Below are 19,111 nucleotides of genomic sequence, written 5' to 3' on the forward strand. Positions count from 1 at the left end.
CTGTCTGTCTCTCTCTGGGCACTAGATACTTTAAGTAAACTTTAGGATTATGAAATAGACTTCAGTGTAAACTACGGTAATGACGGCATTAGTTAGATGATGGAAGAGCTGCATCACTTTGTTGTCTACAGGTTAAACAGGTTCATCATTCCTCCGTCCCACCAGCAACACAAGCCACGACTACAACAGGACATGTTGTTGTTTTATGGTTTACCAGCCTGGGAACATGAGACGCTCTGCAACTCTGCTAGCCAACGTCTACAGTTCTCACATCAGGTAGTCCAGTGGTGAAGCTCTTCTGCTTTCAGCAACATGTGATACGAGTGTGGGAGGGAGTGTGTGTGTGTGGGAGTGTGTGTGTGTGTGTGTGGGTGTGTTAGTGTGTGTGTGGGGGGGGGAGTGTGTGTGTGTGTGTGTGAGTGTGTTTATTCTGCTTCTCATATCTGATGGTAATGTGTGTGTACGTGTGTGGGAGTGTGTGTGTGTGTGTGTGTACGTGTGTTCATTCCTCTGTATCCGAGGCCTTGCTTGGCTCAGGGTCTCACCATCATGTCAGGACACATTCACATCCTCAACCTCATGGAAGGAGGTAGCTGGTGTAAGGCAGGGGACACACTAACACAGGACAACATTCATCAAGGAACATGTAGAAATAAATCATTTTAAAAATCAATATCATGGCGTTTTTATTTCCTTCCCTCTTCAAGGCTTAATAGAAAATAGAACAAAACATTTGTAGTCTTTAGATACAATACAAAGGCATAGTTATATCTGCATAGTATAGTTATATCTGCATAGTATAGTTATATCTCGTGAGCTTAGAATGATAAGGTTCTATCTCCGTTTAGAATGATAAGGTTCTATCTCCGTTTAGAACGATAAGGTTCTATCTCCGTTTAGGATGATAAGGTTCTATCTCCGTTTAGAATGATAAGGTTCTATCTCCGTTTAGAATGATAAGGTTCTATCTCCGTTTAGAATGATAAGGTTCTATCTCTGTTTAGAATGATAAGGTTCTATCTCCGTTTAGAATGATAAGGTTCTATCTCCGTTTAGAATGATAAGGTTCTATCTCCGTTTAGAATGATAAGGTTCTATCTCCGTTTAGAATGATAAGGTTCTATCTCCGTTTAGAATGATAAGGTTCTATCTCCGTTTAGAATGATAAGGTTCTATCTCCGTTTAGAATGATAAGGTTCTATCTCCGTTTAGAATGATAAGGTTCTGTCTCCGTTTAGGGCAGTTCAGAGATATTGAGCATCAAGGTTTTTACATTCCATTATGTTCTGTGAGATGGAACCTTTGTATTTTATTAATTACTAAGTCAAAAATGTCAACATTTAAAAAAATAACACCACACAGGCATTAATAAACACCTAATGGATCAGATTATGTAAAAAAACTAAATTTTGAACAAAAATGGAGATAGAACCTTATAATTCTAACGTCACGATATGCATAGAACCCGTCAGCTAGCAACACTGCAGGTCTGGAGTGAGGCTGCAGGTCTGAGAGTCAGGCCCAGTGTGGTGCAGCCGATCTGAGAGGCGCGAGGAAGAATGTTCTGAATATTAACATGAGTAAGAATCCCAAGAAAATATTGCCAAAAAAAGACATTTATAACGACACAATGCAACAAATTAAAATACAAATACGCAAATCTACAGTACCATAGAATAGGACCACATACAATGAATTCAAATTCAATTGTGATACATATACAGTTATTACAACATAAATAATGATTTTCGAGTGATTTTAGTGAGTGAGTGAGTGAGAGTGTGAGTGAGTGTGTAGGTGTGTGTGTGTGTGTGAGTGAGTGAGTGAGTGAGTGTGTAGGTGTGTGTGTGTGTGAGTGAGTGTGTGTGTGAGTGAGTGAGTGAGTGTGTAGGTGTGTGTGTGTGTGTGTGAGTGAGTGTGTGAGTGAGTGTGTGTGTCTAGTCCTCCACAGTGTCGTCTCTGCCACAGGGGAACTGGCTGATCTCCATGGCGATGCGTTCGGCCACGGCTCTGCTGCTGGCTGTGATCAGCCGCCGGGACATCAGGTCGAACGGCCCTCCTGAGAGACGACGACGACAACAACATCGTCACGGCAACGTACGACTGTCCTCAAGTACACCGTGCACCTGTGGTACTCCCCTCAAATGTCCTCAGCACACACGTGCACAGATACGGGACATAGCGTCTCCAAACATGTTACCGACAGCCATACATACAGTACACTGACAGTACATGGTAAATGGTAAATGGACTGCACTTATATAGCTATGCCTTTTTTAATAATAATAATAATTAATTCAATTTATATAGCGCTTTTCCAAGGCTCAAAGACGCTGACAATATAGGACACACATGGGGAGACACAAAAAACAACAAGCAACAACAACAAGTAACATGGAACACAGAGTCAGCGAACGGGGAGGGGGGGGTGGTGTAGAGTCCTGCTCCAAAGCGCTTTACAACGGCCTCTCATTCACCCATTCACACACACATTCACACACCAATGGCGGCCAAGCTGCCATGCAAGGCGCCGGCCGGCCCGCTCACTGGGAGCAATTTTGGGGTTCAGTGTCTTGCCCAAGGACACTTCGACATGTGGCCAGCCGGGGCTCGAACCGCTGATCTGCCAACCTTGTGATCATTAGACGGCGATTCTACCTCCTACTTTATTTATCCCAGTTCAAGTTTAAGAACAGTTCAAAAGATACATAAAAAGCTCATAAGTTTACAATTTAGTTACAAGTTTAAGAACAGATTCAAGGAGGCAAAAAAGTGCATAAAAAGTGCATAGTCTTATGTCGTGACTCATGACTGTGACTCTCACCTGTGACGTCCTACAGCCTTTCTATGACAGTAACTCTCACCTGTGACGTCCTACAGCCTTTCTATGACAGTAACTCTCACCTGTGACGTCCTACAGCCTTTCTATGACAGTAACTCTCACCTGTGACGTCCTATAGCCTTTCTATGACAGTAACTCTCACCTGTGACGTCATACAGCCTTTCTATGACAGTAACTCTCACCTGTGAGGTCCTACAGGCTTTCTATGACAGTAACTCTCACCTGTGACGTCATACAGCCTTTCTATGACAGAGACACTCACCTGTGACGTCCTACAACCTTTCTATGACAGTAACTCTCACCTGTGAGGTCATACAGTGTTTCTATGACAGAGACGCTCACCTGTGACGTCCATGACGACCCCCCCGGCCTCCCTGACGATGGCCGCCCCCCCGGCCATGTCCCAGCAGTGGATGCCGATGTGGTAGTAGGCGTCAGCAGCTCCGCACGCCACCAGACACATGTTGATGGCCGCGCTGCCCGGAGAACGGATGCTACGGAGAGGAGACGAGAGGCGTTAGACAGAGTGCATACTTACCTTACCCTGCAACTCTCTACCCTACCCTCAACCCCCCCCCTCCCCCCCCCCACATGCATACTTGCCCTTAAATCTTATAGTAATTCTTATATTATTTCGTTATTTTTGTTAAAGCACTTTGAGTTGCAGGAAAAGTGCTATACAAAGAAAGGTTATTATTATTATTATTGAATGTCTGCTTGCCATTATTGTTCCTAGACTTCTGCTTTCAGAGCTAGTTATGAATGACGTTATTACTAAAACCAATAATAATTGAAAGGAATTGAGACAATTATGTAATATCATAAAGAGTAGATACTTAAGCAATATCACAGAGAGGGAGTGTGTTATACTGAATATCAGCAGGGCTGTGATTGGGTCGTAGGTACGAGGCCGCAGGCCGAGTAGAAGACAATCACAGCCGTGCTGATATTCCATATAACAGCACGACCTCCAGTGTGATATTGCTTTATACAACAGTTCTACAGCGTCAGTTATTAGTTAACAGTAATAAGTGACGACAGATTATGATTTGTTTGTTTATTTAATCATTTATTTTGGCTCTGTGGGGAACATGACGCGTTCCGACCGGCAGGGGGAGCTATAGGACAGTTGGTGAAGGGATGAGGGTCCGATGGGCATCGGCTGATGCCAATTAGATCCTCATCAACGCGCGCTCTTAACGTGTGGCTTTGTTCCCCAGAAGGGGGTAGTCGGACGGAGTAGCCCGAGAACGGAGTAGCCCGAGAACGGAGTAGCGAACGAAACCAGTGACCAGAACGAGGGTACCAGAAGCGGGGATACTAGAACGGAGAAGCAGCGGAGTGTCAGGGAGCGAGGGACGGACGAGCGCTGCCGGGGAGCCGCGACCGAAAGGGTCGGGCTAGAAGCGGGCCGAGACGTCCTCGCTGGAGCAAGGCTCAGCCTGACTGAAACTCCAGAACAGCTGCTCTCATAATAAAAACCCGCTTGTAGAAACTACCCAGCCTATTGTCTGTCTCCCTCTGTGGCCGAAACCTGTTACAGTGGCGCCCAACGTGGGGCACAGAGGAGAGGCGGACCCGAAAACACCAGAGAACAGACAGGCGGGGGCATGGAGTCGCCCCTGGGACATGTGCTCGCCCACCTGGCCCAGCTGCAGGAGCAACAGGCGGCAATGGCACGGGCCAGCCACGACGCCCTGATGGACATGGCCCGCGTCCAGGCCGAGGACCGGGCGGACCTCCGGTCCATCATCCGCGACCGGGAGGGGTACGGGGACTACGGCGTGCCAGGGGGGACCCGAGTCCGGATGCTGCGGATGACGGAGGGGGACGACCCGGAGGCATATATAGAGACATTCGAGCAGGTGGCCCGGAGACAGCGATGGCCAGAAGACGAGTGGGCCCACCAGCTCCGGCCCCTGCTGATCGGGGAGGTGCAGCTCGCGCTGGCGGGTCTCCCGGCGGCCAGCCAGGCCGACTACCCGACAGTGGTCCGGGCCATCCGGGACCGGCTCGGGCTGAGCCCGGAAGAACACCGGCGCCGGCTCCGTGCCCTGACCCTGGAGCCCGGCGGGAGGCCGTTCCTCTACGCCCAGCAGGTGATGGACATGGCGCGGCGGTGGTTGCTGCCCGAGGAGAGAACGACGGCGGAGCTGGTGGAGCAGGTCGCCCTGGAGAGGTTCGTGACGGGCCTACCGGCGCGGACCGCGGCCTGGGTAGCCTACCACCGGCCCACCAACATCACCACCGCCATCGGGCTGGCCGAGAACCACCTGCCCTCTCCAGACGGGGGGGCGGCGGGAACCGCCGCGGTCCCGGTCCCAGCTCCCCGCCGCCACGGGGGGTTGGCCATTCGGACCGGACCCGTGGCGGTTCCACGGCGTGAGAGGCCGATGGCCGCTCCCCGGGGAGGGTGGCCGGAGGCAACGCAGGGGGGCGCGGCCGTGGCCTTCACCCCACAGAGAGCCCCACAGGCGGCAGAGGAGGGGTGCTGGCGGTGCGGCCAGCCTGGCCACCGCCGCCGGGACTGCCCAGCTATGGAGGTCGGCCGGGCTGTCCGCACCGCCGACGAGGTCACCCCTCCCCCGGATCCGAGCGAGGTGTACCGTATCCGGGTAAGGATGCAGCGGGGTACGCACGAGGCGCTGCTGGATTCGGGCTGCCTACAGTCTATGATCCACCAGCGCCTGGTGCGACCAGAGGCATTGGTAGGGGCATCGAGGGTGTCAATACTGTGTGTGCATGGGGATGTTCACGTATACCCGGTGGTCCCCATCGAGATCAAACATAATGGGAGAGAATATAGAGTCAAGGCGGCGGTTAGTCCGAGCCTCATGCACCCCTTAATCTTGGGTCTAGACTGGGCGGGATTCCCACGGGCAGTAGCGGGGACGACAGGGGTGCACGCACGACGGGCAGGGACGCGTGGGGCGGGCGCCGTGCTCTGCGCTGATGCGGGGGCGGCCGACGCTGACGAGGGGCAGGAGGAGGCAGGGGCAGAGGCACCCGAGGTGCCGCTGCCGGTGTTTCCTCCGGTGGGAGATTTTCCCCTCGAACAGTCTCGTGACGCTACCCTACGCTCAGCCTACGACCAGGTGATGGTAATTGATGGTGCACGGGTACGGCCAGACGCGGCGCTCGCTCCCCCATACTTTACGTTGGTTAGGGACAGACTATATAGAGTGAGTCGTGACACTCGCAGGGAAGAGGACGTCACCCAGTTGCTGGTTCCCCGGGGCCGCCGGGAAGCGATATTCCAGGCGGCACATTATAACCCCATGGCGGGCCACCTAGGATATGATAAAACACTTAGTCGCATAATGGACCGATTCTACTGGCCGGGGATACGGGCGGAGGTGCGCCGGTGGTGCGCCGCCTGCCGCGAATGCCAGCTAGCCAACCCCCCGGCCGTCCCGCGGGCGCCGTTATACCCTCTCCCCCTGGTTGAGGCCCCGTTTGACCGTATTGGAATGGACATTATCGGCCCATTAGAGCGATGTGCACAGGGCTATCGGTTTGTGTTAGTGTTGATAGATTACGCAACCCGATACCCCGAGGCAATTCCCCTGCGCTCCATCTCCGCGAAGAGTGTGGCGCAGGCGTTGTTTCAGGTCATCTCCCGGGTGGGGATCCCGAAAGAGATCCTCACTGACCAAGGTACCAATTTTATGTCACGCACCCTCAAAGAGCTGTACGGATTATTGAATATTAAAGCGGTCCGGACGAGCGTGTACCACCCGGCCAGCGATGGTCTGTGCGAGCGGTTCAACCGGACGCTTAAATCAATGATCCGTAAGTTCGTTCACGAGGATAGTCAAAATTGGCACCAATGGCTAGCCCCCCTGTTGTTCGCGGTGCGGGAAGTCCCCCAGGCTTCCACGGGGTTTTCCCCATTCGAGCTCCTATATGGGCGCAAGCCTCGCGGCGTCCTGGACCTCATTAAAGAAAGCTGGGAGGAGGGGTCCAGCGACAGTAAAAACGAGATTCAATACGTCCTGGACCTGCGGGCAAAACTCCACACGTTAGGGGTTATATCACGGGAGCATTTGCACCAGGCCCAGGAACGACAGAAGCGCCTGTACGACAGGGGGTCTAAGCTGCGCATCTTCGCACCGGGAGACAGGGTCCTTGTACTACTGCCCACTTCCAGCTCGAAATTACTCGCCAAGTGGCAAGGGCCGTTCACGGTCACACGGCGGGTGGGGGAGGTGGACTATGAGGTGGTGCGTTCAGATCGGGGGGATAGCACGCAGATATATCACGTGAACCTTCTTAAAAAATGGACCGAGGCGATCCCGGTTGCGCTGGCTACGCTACTTCCCGAGAGGGATGAGTTCGGACCGGAGGTCCCAAAGTCTAAAATTGGTACCCCGGCCCACTTGGGAGACCATCTTTCGGCGGCCCAGCGAGCGGACGTGGCCGAGTTGCAACGGAGGTTCGCGGATGTGTTTTCCCCCCTACCCGGGCGCACCACGCTGATAGAACACCACATAGAGACGCCACCGGGCGTTACGGTGCGGACACGGCCGTATAGGCTGCCGGCTCACAAACGCGACGTGGTGAGCCGGGAGTTAGAAGCGATGCTGGAACTGGGCGTGGTAGAAGAGTCCCACAGTGATTGGTGCAGCCCTATCGTGCTGGTGACCAAGCGAGATGGGGCTGTGCGGTTCTGTGTGGACTACCGACGGGTGAACGCGGTGTCTAAATTCGATGCCTATCCAATGCCCAGGGTCGACGAGCTCTTGGACCGGCTTGGCGCGGCGAAATTCTATACGACCCTGGACTGTACGAAGGGATACTGGCAGATTCCGCTGTCGCCAGGGTCCCGCGAGAAAACGGCGTTCTCCACCCCGCGCGGTCTATACCAGTTCACCGCGCTGCCGTTCGGGTTGTTCGGGGCCCCGGCTACGTTCCAGCGGCTCATGGATCGTATCCTTCGGCCGCACTCTGCATACGCAGCGGCCTACCTCGACGACATCGTGATCTACAGCGATACATGGCCGCAGCATATGCAGCGGGTAGCGGCCGTGCTGCAGTCGCTGGGGCGAGCGGGGCTCACGGCCAACCCAGCGAAGTGCGTGATCGGGCGGGGGGAGATCCGCTTTCTGGGGTACATCCTGGGCGGTGGGGAGGTGCGCCCGCAGGTAGATAAGACCGCTGCGGTCGCCGCCGCCCCGCAGCCCAGGACCCGGAAGGAAGTGAGGCGGTTCCTGGGACTGGCGGGCTATTACCGGCAATTCGTGCCGGGGTTCGCGGAGCTGGCCAGCCCCCTGACCGACCTCACCCGGAAGGGTGCCCCAGACCCGGTCCAGTGGTCGGAGCCGTGCCAGGTGGCGTTTGAAGGTATTAAAGCGGCTCTCTGTGGTAAAACTGTCCTGCATGCTCCGGATTTTAACATCCCTTTTTCCCTGCAGACGGACGCATCGGATAGGGGGCTGGGAGCGGTGCTGACCCAGCAGGTGGAGGGAGCCGACCGGCCGGTGCTGTACCTGAGCCGCAAGTTATCAGAGCGAGAGGGCAGGTACAGCACGGTGGAGAAGGAGTGCCTGGCCATCCGGTGGGCGGTCGGCGCCCTCCGGTACTACCTGCTGGGGCGCGCGTTCACCCTCTACTCCGACCATGCTCCCCTCCAGTGGCTCCACCGTATGAAGGACTCTAACGCGAGGATCACACGCTGGTACCTCGCGCTACAGCCCTTAAATTTTGCGGTGGTGCACAGGCCGGGGACGCAGATGGTCGTGGCCGACTTCCTCTCCCGTGATGGGGGGGGGGGGGGAGTAGGCTGGCGGCCGGGCGCGCCCGGCCTTGATCTGGTGGTGGGGGTGTGTGGGGAACATGACGCGTTCCGACCGGCAGGGGGAGCTATAGGACAGTTGGTGAAGGGATGAGGGTCCGATGGGCATCGGCTGATGCCAATCGGATCCTCATCAGGGTCCGATTGGCATCGGCTGATGCCAATTAGATCCTCATCAACGCGCGCTCTTAACGTGTGGCTTTGTTCCCCAGAAGGGGGTAGTCGGACGGAGTAGCCCGAGAACGGAGTAGCGAACGAAACCAGTGACCAGAACGAGGGTACCAGAAGCGGGGATACTAGAACGGAGAAGCAGCGGAGTGTCAGGGAGCGAGGGACGGACGAGCGCTGCCGGGGAGCCGCGACCGAAAGGGTCGGGCTAGAAGCGGGCCGAGACGTCCTCGCTGGAGCAAGGCTCAGCCTGACTGAAACTCCAGAACAGCTGCTCTCATAATAAAAACCCGCTTGTAGAAACTACCCAGCCTATTGTCTGTCTCCCTCTGTGGCCGAAACCTGTTACAGGCTCCGTCAACAAAAAATTGTTCCGCAACTGGACTGTTGCCTAGTAACCTGAACACAAACATCTGCAGGCTAGCTACTTTGTATTAACGGTCATGTCGGAGTAATACATATAGTTAAAAGTCCCAGTGCTGTTGTACTGTATATCTGCACTCATGGAGTGCCTCTTGTCCAATCAAATTACTTGGTCGGGACTAACTGTTGTATACATTTATATAGGCTTACTGTTACAGCCGGCCCTTTGAGGTCAACCCTAATGCTGATGACCCTAATGGAAGGATGAGATTGAGTCTGACACGCCTGCTCTAGGTGCTGAGTGTTCTAGAACTCTGTGGCAGTTAGTGAGTAACCACGGTAACCTCAGGCTGCACCAATCACGTCTAGACAGAGATTCTAGAGGCTGATGCCATGTCTTACCCATGCACAGGGATGGAGAGGATAGTCTTTATGTTGTCCATCATTGTCTTGAAGTGTTCCGGATCCTTCTTGAAGCCCATCTCTGTCAGAACCAGAGACTGTGTGATGTCTAGAGAGAGAGAGAGAGAGAGAGAGAGAGAGAGAGAGAGAGAGAGAGAGAGAGAGAGAGAGAGAGAGAGAGAGAGAGAGAGAGAGAGAGAGAGAGAGAGAGAGAGAGAGAGACACAGAGAGAGAGAGAGAGAGAGAGAGAGAGACAGAGAGAGAGTGAGAGAGAGAGAGAAAGAGAGAGAGAGAGAGAGAGTCAAAACCAGAGTCTGTGATGTCTACACAGAGAGAGAGAGAGAGAGAGAGAGAGAGAGAGAGAGAGATTTTGGGGGACACTTTGAATGTAAGGCAGCCTTCTGAATGTGGTGCATGGCCAACGGCTCCCCCTAGTGGATCTCCTCTGGATAGCAGCCTATTTAACCAGCATAGTGTGTAGGAGCCAGATGAATATTATTGAACGCTATTGAGTAATGATCATGATGACTGAATGAGATATTAATGATTGCATGAACTATTAGAATATGATGTTGTATGATGGCTCCGCCCCCTAGTGCCCATTGGTCTGAACTGTGTCAGGGATGTTGTTTAGATGGCAGGAAGTCAGGCTGGCAGGCAGGAAGTCTTGGCAGGCTTGGGTAAGGGTACAGTGTTTTGACCACAAAACACGACACAACTCAACACAACAACAAGGAGAGAGTCTGACACACTCAAGGAAACAACTTAAGCAACTAAACAACTGTTATTTTCTGTTTTCTAAAAGATGCAATTGGAATTGTGAATGTTATGTTTATATTTAAAGGAGGACAAATCCTTATAAATGTTTTTGTTGCAATTCTACCTGGACTGGATTACGATTTTGTTGGTTTGAATATTTGGATGTGCGTCAAAACCCCCCTGCCTTGCCTGGACGGTGGTTACTAGATAGTTTGAAGCCATTATATACTGTATGAGACGCATGGCCACTACATACTGTATGTGAGGCATGGCCTACCTTGTTGACCAGACACCTTAATAGGTTCTCCATCGCAGAAAGCCCCTTTCCCCTTCCGTGCCGTGTACATCTTGTCCTCCATGCAGCTGTAGACGACGCCAAACTCTATCTGAGGCCAGAGACACAAACACAGAGACACAAACACAGAGACACACAAACACACAGACACAAACACAGAGACACAAACACAGAGGCGGGGCGGAGTTAGATACAACACAGAGGCGGGGCGGAGTTAGATCACAACACAGAGACACAAACACAGAGACAAACACAGAGACACAAACACAGAGACACAAACACAGAGACACAAACACAGAGACACAAACACAGAGACACAAAGACACAGAGACACAAACACAGAGACACAGAGACACAGAGACACAAACACAGAGACACAAACACAGAGACACAGAGACACAAACACAGAGACACAAACACAGAGACACAAACACAGAGACACAAACACAGAGACACAAACACAGAGACACAAACACACAGACACGACACAAAGACACAGAGACACAGACACAGAGACACGACACAGAGACACGACACAGAGACACACACATACAGAGACACAGAGACACGACACAGAGGCGGGGGGCAGTTAGATCGATGCAGGGAGGGACAGACACGGACACAGAGGCGGGGGGCAGTTAGATCGATGCAGGGAGGGACAGACACGGACACAGAGGCGGGGGGCAGTTAGATCGATGCAGGGAGGGACAGACACGGACACAGAGGCGGGGGGCAGTTAGATCGATGCAGGGAGGGACAGACACGGACACAGAGGCGGGGGGCAGTTAGATCGATGCAGGGAGGGACAGAGACACAGAGGCGGGGGGAGTTAGATCGATGCAGGGAGGGACAACGGAGACATACAGCAACCTCAGCAACCTCAGCACCATGGAGGAACGGCTCTCGGAGTCTCTCTGTGACCTCTGGCATTCCAGCCTAAATGACTGGGCTTGTCTTGGTGTTGAGAGAGGGTTTGTAGAATGTTGTAGCCTTTTAAAAGTTAACAGCTCAAAGCCACGCCCTTGGCGCTTGGCGCGCTGGAAAGTCTTTGCTCTAAAACAATACTGTAAGAATAAATAATACAGTAATATTCTCGCTCGGGGACAGAGTGCTGGTCGCTGACTACGTCCTCTGTCTCCCCTTTCGAGATCCGCTCTCTGTCTCTCTCTCTGTCTCTCTCTCTCTGTCTCTCTGTCTCTCTGTCTCTCTGTCTGTCTCTCTGTCTCTCTGTCTCTCTGTCTGTCTCTCTGTCTGTCTCTCTGTCTCTCTCTCTGTCTCTCTCTCTGTCTCTCTGTCTGTCTCTCTGTCTCTCTCTCTGTCTCTCTCTCTCTCTCTCTCTCTCTGTCTCTCTGTCTCTCTGTCTCTCTGTCTCTCTCTCTGTCTCTCTGTCTCTCTCTCTCTCTGTCTCTTTGTCTCTCTGTCTGTCTGTCTGTCTGTCTCTCTCTGTCTCTCTAGAATGTTGTAGCCTTTTAAAAGTGCTAGTTGAAGCTGGAGGGTAAACATGTATGTAGCTTTGACTCTTGTTCACTGAGGATTACAAGTTTAAAGTTTTTACTCTTCTACAGAATTAGGGTTAGGGTTAGTGGTCCAGTGGTCCAGCACCGCGGTCTACAGTGCACACATTATGTCCATGTCAGCATGGGTTGGAATCCGGCCCATGCCCTGCTGACATGCCCTCTCTCCCTTCTTCTCCTTACTTTCAAAGAAAAATATGAGTGGGACTGCCCCACTCAGAGAAAATATTTCAAAAGAAATACACCAATCAAACCTACGGTACTCTACGCATCAAACGTGGATGAATCATATACGTCATATTCCAAAATCTAGTAAAGCAGATTGGGAGCAAAAACGTCATATTGGTCCCTGACAGTGTTGTGTTGAAACTGACACATCTTAAATCAGCTTGTATGTGAGGGGATCTGTGTGAACACATTGGTGTTTCTCAGTGGTGTAGTCTAGGTGATGCGCAGGACTATGCCGTATACCCACTAGGAAAGGCCAAGGATTTCCATATACCCACTTAAAAATGTGTGAGGATACGTAACGGCGTTTTGTGACAGAACGTTCACTTTCATTCATAAAATTCACCCCGTCTGTGTTACGAAGCACTTGACTTTTGGACCGTTGGGACTGACTATAGCGTCATATAACATCAAAGGGGGGGGGGGGATGCTACAGGAAATATGCCAAAATGCAGCACTATCATGAATGAATAAATGAATGAATGGTCTTTATTGTCATTGCTACAGTACAGGTACCAAACAACGAAATTTATCATGCACAGATCAGCCTTAGAACATGTAATTTATATATATATAACGTTAGACAGGGAGCGCAGATTTATTTTTATGGCGAAATGAACGATATCAGGCTGAGAGGGGAAAATCACAATATACCCACTAGAAAACACTAGACTACACCACTGGTGTTTCTGGTGAGTCAGGTGTGTTCTGTCTAGGGATGCTCCGATCTGGATTTTTGGGGCCGATACCGATCACCGATTTTTTTCCTCAAGATCAACCGATACCGATACCGATTTTTAAAAAAATACATAACTGTACTGACTGGATAGCCTACATATTTTTTGCTTTTTAGACAAAAGTTTTGATCCATTAGGCACCAAGCAAACGCAGACCCATTTTTATGGCATAGTAAAAGTCTGGCCTATCACCCAGTTAGGGCCTGAAGCCCAAGTCAGTGATATGGCTGTATAAAAGACATCATAAACGTGGCCTTCATGGTTTACATACTGTTACGTCCTCCTATGTTTTCTGTTCAGTTATCTGTCTTCCCCAGGAAAAATAAAAATAAAAATAAAAAATCGGTTTTTGCGATCGGCCATTTTTGCCGATCACCGATCGAGTCATTTGGAGTGAAATCGGCCGATTTAAATCGGTGGCCGATAAATCGGAGCATCCCTAGTTCTGTCACATGCAGTGCAGGTAGAAGAGATCTGTCCATGTCTAGTATTGATTCTAGGCTTTGTGTTTGCCTTTGAAGTCTGCTGGTGTCTGTCAACATGCATCCTGATACAGAAACACCTTTGCCGGTGTGAACGCCCTAACAGAGAGCCGGAGAGAGAGACAGAGAGAGAGACAGAGAGAGAGACAGAGAGAGACAGAGAGACAGAGAGTGGATCCCGCCAGGGGAGACAGCGGACGTAGTCAGCGACCAGCACTCTGTCCCCAAGCGAGAATATTCTTATTCTTACAGTATTGTTTTAGAGCAAAGACTCTCCAGCGCTCCAAGGGCGTGGCTTTGATCTGTGCTCGCTAAGGGTTAGGGTCGACCTCCCTCTGTGTCCGAATCTGCTCCAGCATTGACCATACCTTTTTATGTACATTTCATGATTGTCAAATTAAAAACCAACTAACTAACTAAATCACAAGAAGAAGAAGAAGAAAAACATTTACCTCTTTCTTCACAGAGAAACCGATCGATACCGACACAAAGGGGAACCTGAGATAAAGAGAAGAAGAAGAAGAAGCAGAAGAAGAATAAGAGGATAGTGATGAAGAGGAAGAGGATAGTGATGAAGAAGGCGTTAAAGGAATGCTTGAAGTGGTTAGTAAGTGAAACACCTTGAGGAGTTGAGAACAGGAGAATCAATTCCTATTAAAACCAAATTTTCATCAACCTAATTGACCTTGACAGGGAGGTCAGCCCAGGGGACAGCTGATTAAAGATAGTCACAGTGAGATAAGGCCTACCGGTACTTCAGCTGCAGGAACAGACTCCGGGTGCAGTATAACACTGGTCTCTAAACCGATAGATAGATGCTTGTGTTGGAGGCTAGTTTGTGATCAGGCATACTTAAGATAATTTAAGATAATTAGCCATTTAGCAGACGCTTTTAATCCAAAGCGACTTACAATTACAAATGACAGGGACACATTCCCCCCTGGAGTAACTGGGGGCTGAGTGCCTTACTCAAGGACACACTAGTGGTGGTGGTGGTGGTGGTGGTGGTGGTGTTCCAGGCGGGATTTTAAACTCACAACCTTCCGATCATCAACAGTCCAACTCACAATCCACAATCCACTACTCGTGAGTTTAGAATGATAAGGTTCTATCTCCGTTTAGAATGATAAGGTTCTATCTCCGTTTAGAATGATAAGGTTCTATCTCCGTTTAGAATGATAAGGTTCTATCTCCGTTTAGAATGATAAGGTTCTATCTCCGTTTAGAATTATACGGTTCTATCTCCGTTTAGAATGATAAGGTTCTATCTCCGTTTAGAATGATAAGGTTCTATCTCCGTTTAGAATGATAAGGTTCTATCTCCGTTTAGAATGATAAGGTTCTATCTCTGTTTAAAATGATAAGGTTCTATCTCCATTTAGAATTATAAGGTTCTATCTCTGTTTAGAATGATAAGGTTCTATCTTCGTTTAGAATGATAAGGTTCTATCTCTGTTTAGAATTATACAGTTCTATCTCCGTTTAGGGTAGTTCAGAGATATTGAGCGTCAAAGTCTTTACATTCCATTATGTTTTGTGAGATGGAACCGTTGTATTTTATGAATTACTGACTCAAAAATGTCAACATTTTTAAAATAACACCACACAGGCATTAATAAACACCTAATGGGTCAGATTATGTAAAAAACTCAATTTTGACCAAAAATTGAGATAGAACCATATAATTCTAACCTCGCGTACTGTCTGTCTGGCAACTCAATTTGTTTGAACAAAGATCTGTGGCCCACCTGTGGACGAAGTTGGTGGTCCCGTCGATGGGGTCTATGATCCAGGTGGGCTCGTCTGTCAGGAGGCTGGCCGCCCCCGCCGCTACCGACTCCTCTCCTATGAAGCTGAGAGAGGAAGAAGCAACACGGTGGAACATGAACATCTGAGCATAAAGGCCAATGCACACGGCGTGCGATTTTGTCGCACCGCCGAATTCGATTCCATCGTTTTGAATGAGACCCAATGAGACAATGCACACGGCGTGCGATGCGATATTGTCGCACGACAACATTCGATTCTCCATTCACATTCATTCATTCATTGGTGTGAATTGAGAATCGAATGTTGTCGTGCGATTTTGTGCATTGGCCTTAAGAGGGGCTCATCCCAGTGTTCCACAGCCCAGTGTTCCCACATTTCTAATATTTCATAGGTGGCGCTATTGCTACTGTTTAAAAAACCAAATGCACAATTACAGATTTTCATTAAATTAGGGTTAGGGTTAGGGTTAGGGTTAGGGTTAGGTGGGGTTAGGGAGGTACCTGTGTGTGGGGAACTTCTCCTTGATGGAGGAGATGATGAGCTGCTCCACCCTCTGGTCCGTCTCTGTCACCAGGTCCACAGGAGAGCTCTTCTGCATGACGGCGATGTCCTTCTGCAGGGCCGCGCGGATCATCTGACAGACAGGAGAGGGAGCGTGTCAGGCTTATAATAATAATAATAATAATAATAATAATAACCTTTATTAGTATAGCACTTTTCCTGCAAACGTTGCAGCTCAAAGTGCTCCAATCGTTATATATATTCATAATTTAATTATTTAGTCATTTCAAGGCAATATTAAAAATATATATTTGTAGTCTTGACTTGAACATGTGTGCTGAGGTTGCATCCCTAATGTAAACTGGCAGTGAGACACAATCTGGAGCATAAAATGAGAATGCAGCCTCACCAAATCTCTTCTTTTGTACATGTGGTACACAGAGAAAACCAGCGCCAGAAGACCTGAGAGCTCTATTGGGCTGATATGCTAGCAGAAGACCTGAGAGCTCTATTGGGCTGATATGCTAGCAGAAGACCTGAGAGCTCTATTGGGTTGATATGCTAGCAGAAGACCTGAGAGCTCTATTGGGCTGATATGCTAGCAGAAGACCCGAGAGCTCTATTGGGCTGATATGCTAGCAGAAGACCTGAGAGCTCTATTGGGCTGATATGCTAGCAGAAGACCTGAGAGCTCTATTGGGCTGATATGCTAGCAGAAGACCTGAGAGCTCTATTGGGCTGATATGCTAGCAGAAGACCTGAACATATTCTGGTGCTGTGCCAGTGAGAGCTTTATATATTAAGAACATGTTATGTGTGTGGGGAGTTAATGAGACGATCAGGTGCCCTAGTTTCTGTTCAAAGCTTTTTATAGTCTAGTTAGTAGTACACACACTGGCTTACAGGACTAAGACCAACCAGAAGTGTTCTGTGCTGTTAGAAGAGAGACAGACTTGGGAGTTGAACGTTTATCTGGCTTCCTGTTAAGTTCAGAATAGATTTCAAGATCTAGATTCTAGATTTTCTAAAGCTCTCACTGGCACAGCACCAGAATATGTTCAGACCTAGATCATCATCTAACAGCCCACTCACCTTCCCTGCCTCCCTGGTCACCTCCAGACAGTGGAACATGCACTCTCTCCACGGGTCAGTCATGACAGCGACCTGAACGACAGCCTGCGAGATGCAACAACGTGATAATCAACCCCTGGACAGCACAGCCAGCCAGCTGACACAGACAGTTGTCCTGTTTTTGCATTTGTATTTGTTTTTGTTCATGTATACATGTGAAAAAAGCATAAATGCACCTTCTGTAAATGCCAAAACAAATGCCTATATGTGTCAAACATAATGGCAATAAACGTTATCTGAATCTGATTCTTCATTAACTTAATGGAAAACAATCAGGAAAGTGCTTCTGGATGGCTGGTATGATAGCACTGCTAGCCTAGCCAGAGACATCCATCTGAATCTAGCTGTTTGGAGCTAGCTCAGATATAGCTGCACTTCAGGCAGATTATTACATTAATAAACCCCTGAATAACTGAAGCACAATGACACAACCTGACATAGAAATCACCTTATCACCTGAGCAGCGATGATGACAGCTGCCACTTACGTGAGTCTGTCTGATCACTTCCTGCTTCTCAACAGTGTGACCTGTCTGTTAGAACTGGAGGTGCGTTCGTCAACTCGGTCTGAGAGCGCCGCAGCGCACAGTGGGTTCCGACGTCATAAAGGGACCAAGTGATCTGATTGGACAAGAGGCTGGACAAGAGTGCTGATCAGAATTCCAAAGCGTAATTTCCAAAGCGAACGCAGCCACTTGTAGCGGCAACCATGGGAACCAGCAGGAGCGCTGGGAGGGGGGGAGGGGCTTACAGTTATATGAGTTATACTACTGGTCCGTTGAGATGACTGACAGCTAAAAGAACCGGTGAAATATCGGCTGAGCCCAACTCACTCATACGCGTCAGGAACTTGTCAGAAATTATGAAACTATTATACCAACACACATCGATAACATACTGATATGATATACTGACGTATCAGTTTTATTTTTCTCTCTGCCCGGATCAAAGAAGGTCATTACTTTTGATAATAGACCTGTTATGATATAATGTATACAACAGTTAGTTCTGACCAAGTAATTTGATTGGACAAGAGGCATTCCATGAGTGCTGATATACAGTATAACAGCACTGGGACTTTTAACTATATGTATCACTCCGCCGCACAGATGTTCTACTAAATGACCGTTAATTAGACTACATGTTTGTGTTCACGTTAATTAGACTACATGTTTGTGTTCAGGTTAATTAGACTACATGTTTGTGTTCAGGTTAATTAGACTACATGTTTGTGTTCAGGTTACTAGGCAACAGTCCATTTGAAGTTCAGTTGCGGAACTATTTTTTGTTTATTTTTATGATTAAATAAACAAACAAATCATAATCTGTTGTCGCTTATTACTGTTAACTAATAAATCGCGCTGTAGAACTGTTGTATAAAAGCAATATCACACTTGAGGTCGTGCTGTTATACTGAATATCAGCACGGCTGTGATTGTCTTCTACTCGGCCTGCGGCCTCGAACCTACGACCCAATCACAGCCCTGCTGATATTCAGTATAACACACTCCCTCTCTGTGATATTCAGTATAACACACTCCCTCTCCTGTGATATTCAGTATAACACACTCCCTCTCCTGTGATATTCAGTATAACACACTCCCTCTCCTGTGATATTCAGTATAACACACTCCCTCTCCTGTGATATTGCTTAATTGATCCTTGACTTGAGTATCGATACACACATAGATGATGTTGACCCTTCCCCCCACAGATCATGCTTCCAGCCATACCTTTCTTTACTTTTTAATACATTTAAACCTTTTGATTTTGAATCATCATGTCTCCTTCTTCCTTACATATATAGACAGGGGTGCACATAACTGGTGCGCCAGTGCGCATGCGTCGCCAAAATGCATGCTGCGCGGCAGATCAGCCGCATGAAGGCGCTCTTGCGCACCAACAGCTTTTTTTTTTTTTGGGAAAAGTTGATTTCAGTGTTTACAGAACAGAGCAGTGCTTAAAGAGATGTCCGTTTATATCAGTGTGTTTAAAGAACAGACATTCAGTTAGTGCTTAAAGAGATGTCAGTTTATTTCAGTGTGTTTAAAGAACAGACATTCAGTTAGTGCTTAAAGAGATGTCAGTTGATTTCATTGTGTTTAAAGGAGTCGGACAGACTTTCA

At 49.1% G+C, this 19,111-nt stretch overlaps 1 protein-coding gene across 1 annotated transcript; it reads right to left on the bottom strand.

Annotated features, from left to right (window-relative positions):
- Positions 1-1,058: 1,058 nt before the first annotated feature.
- LOC308172725 (inositol monophosphatase 1-like) lies at positions 1,059-17,493 on the bottom strand. The gene is made up of 9 exons (XM_080547672.1): positions 17,474-17,493; positions 16,948-17,031; positions 15,855-15,988; positions 15,333-15,437; positions 14,037-14,082; positions 10,606-10,714; positions 9,570-9,678; positions 3,185-3,336; positions 1,059-2,059 (listed from the first exon to the last, which is right to left on the bottom strand). Exons 2-9 carry the CDS (start codon positions 17,008-17,010, stop codon positions 1,938-1,940), a joined length of 840 nt encoding a protein of 279 aa, XP_080403798.1. The 5' UTR covers positions 17,011-17,031; positions 17,474-17,493; the 3' UTR covers positions 1,059-1,937.
- Positions 17,494-19,111: the final 1,618 nt, after the last annotated feature.

The sequence above is a fragment of the Nansenia antarctica genome (assembly GCF_963989245.1).
Source record: "Nansenia antarctica genome assembly, chromosome: 17".
In the NCBI taxonomy this organism is placed as follows: Eukaryota; Metazoa; Chordata; class Actinopteri; order Argentiniformes; family Microstomatidae; genus Nansenia; species Nansenia antarctica.

Bases quoted from the DNA above. Each gene is read 5' to 3' on its own strand.
- LOC308172725 (XM_080547672.1), bottom strand. From the start codon at position 17,010: ATGACTGACCCGTGGAGAGAGTGCATGTTCCACTGTCTGGAGGTGACC. The intron at 15,989-16,947 runs GTGAGTGGGCTG...CCTGTCTGTCAG, and splicing joins TGACCAGGGAGGCAGGGAAG to ATGATCCGCGCGGCCCTGCA. The intron at 10,715-14,036 runs GTAAATGTTTTT...CTCTGGCCTCAG, and splicing joins GTTTCTCTGTGAAGAAAGAG to ATAGAGTTTGGCGTCGTCTA.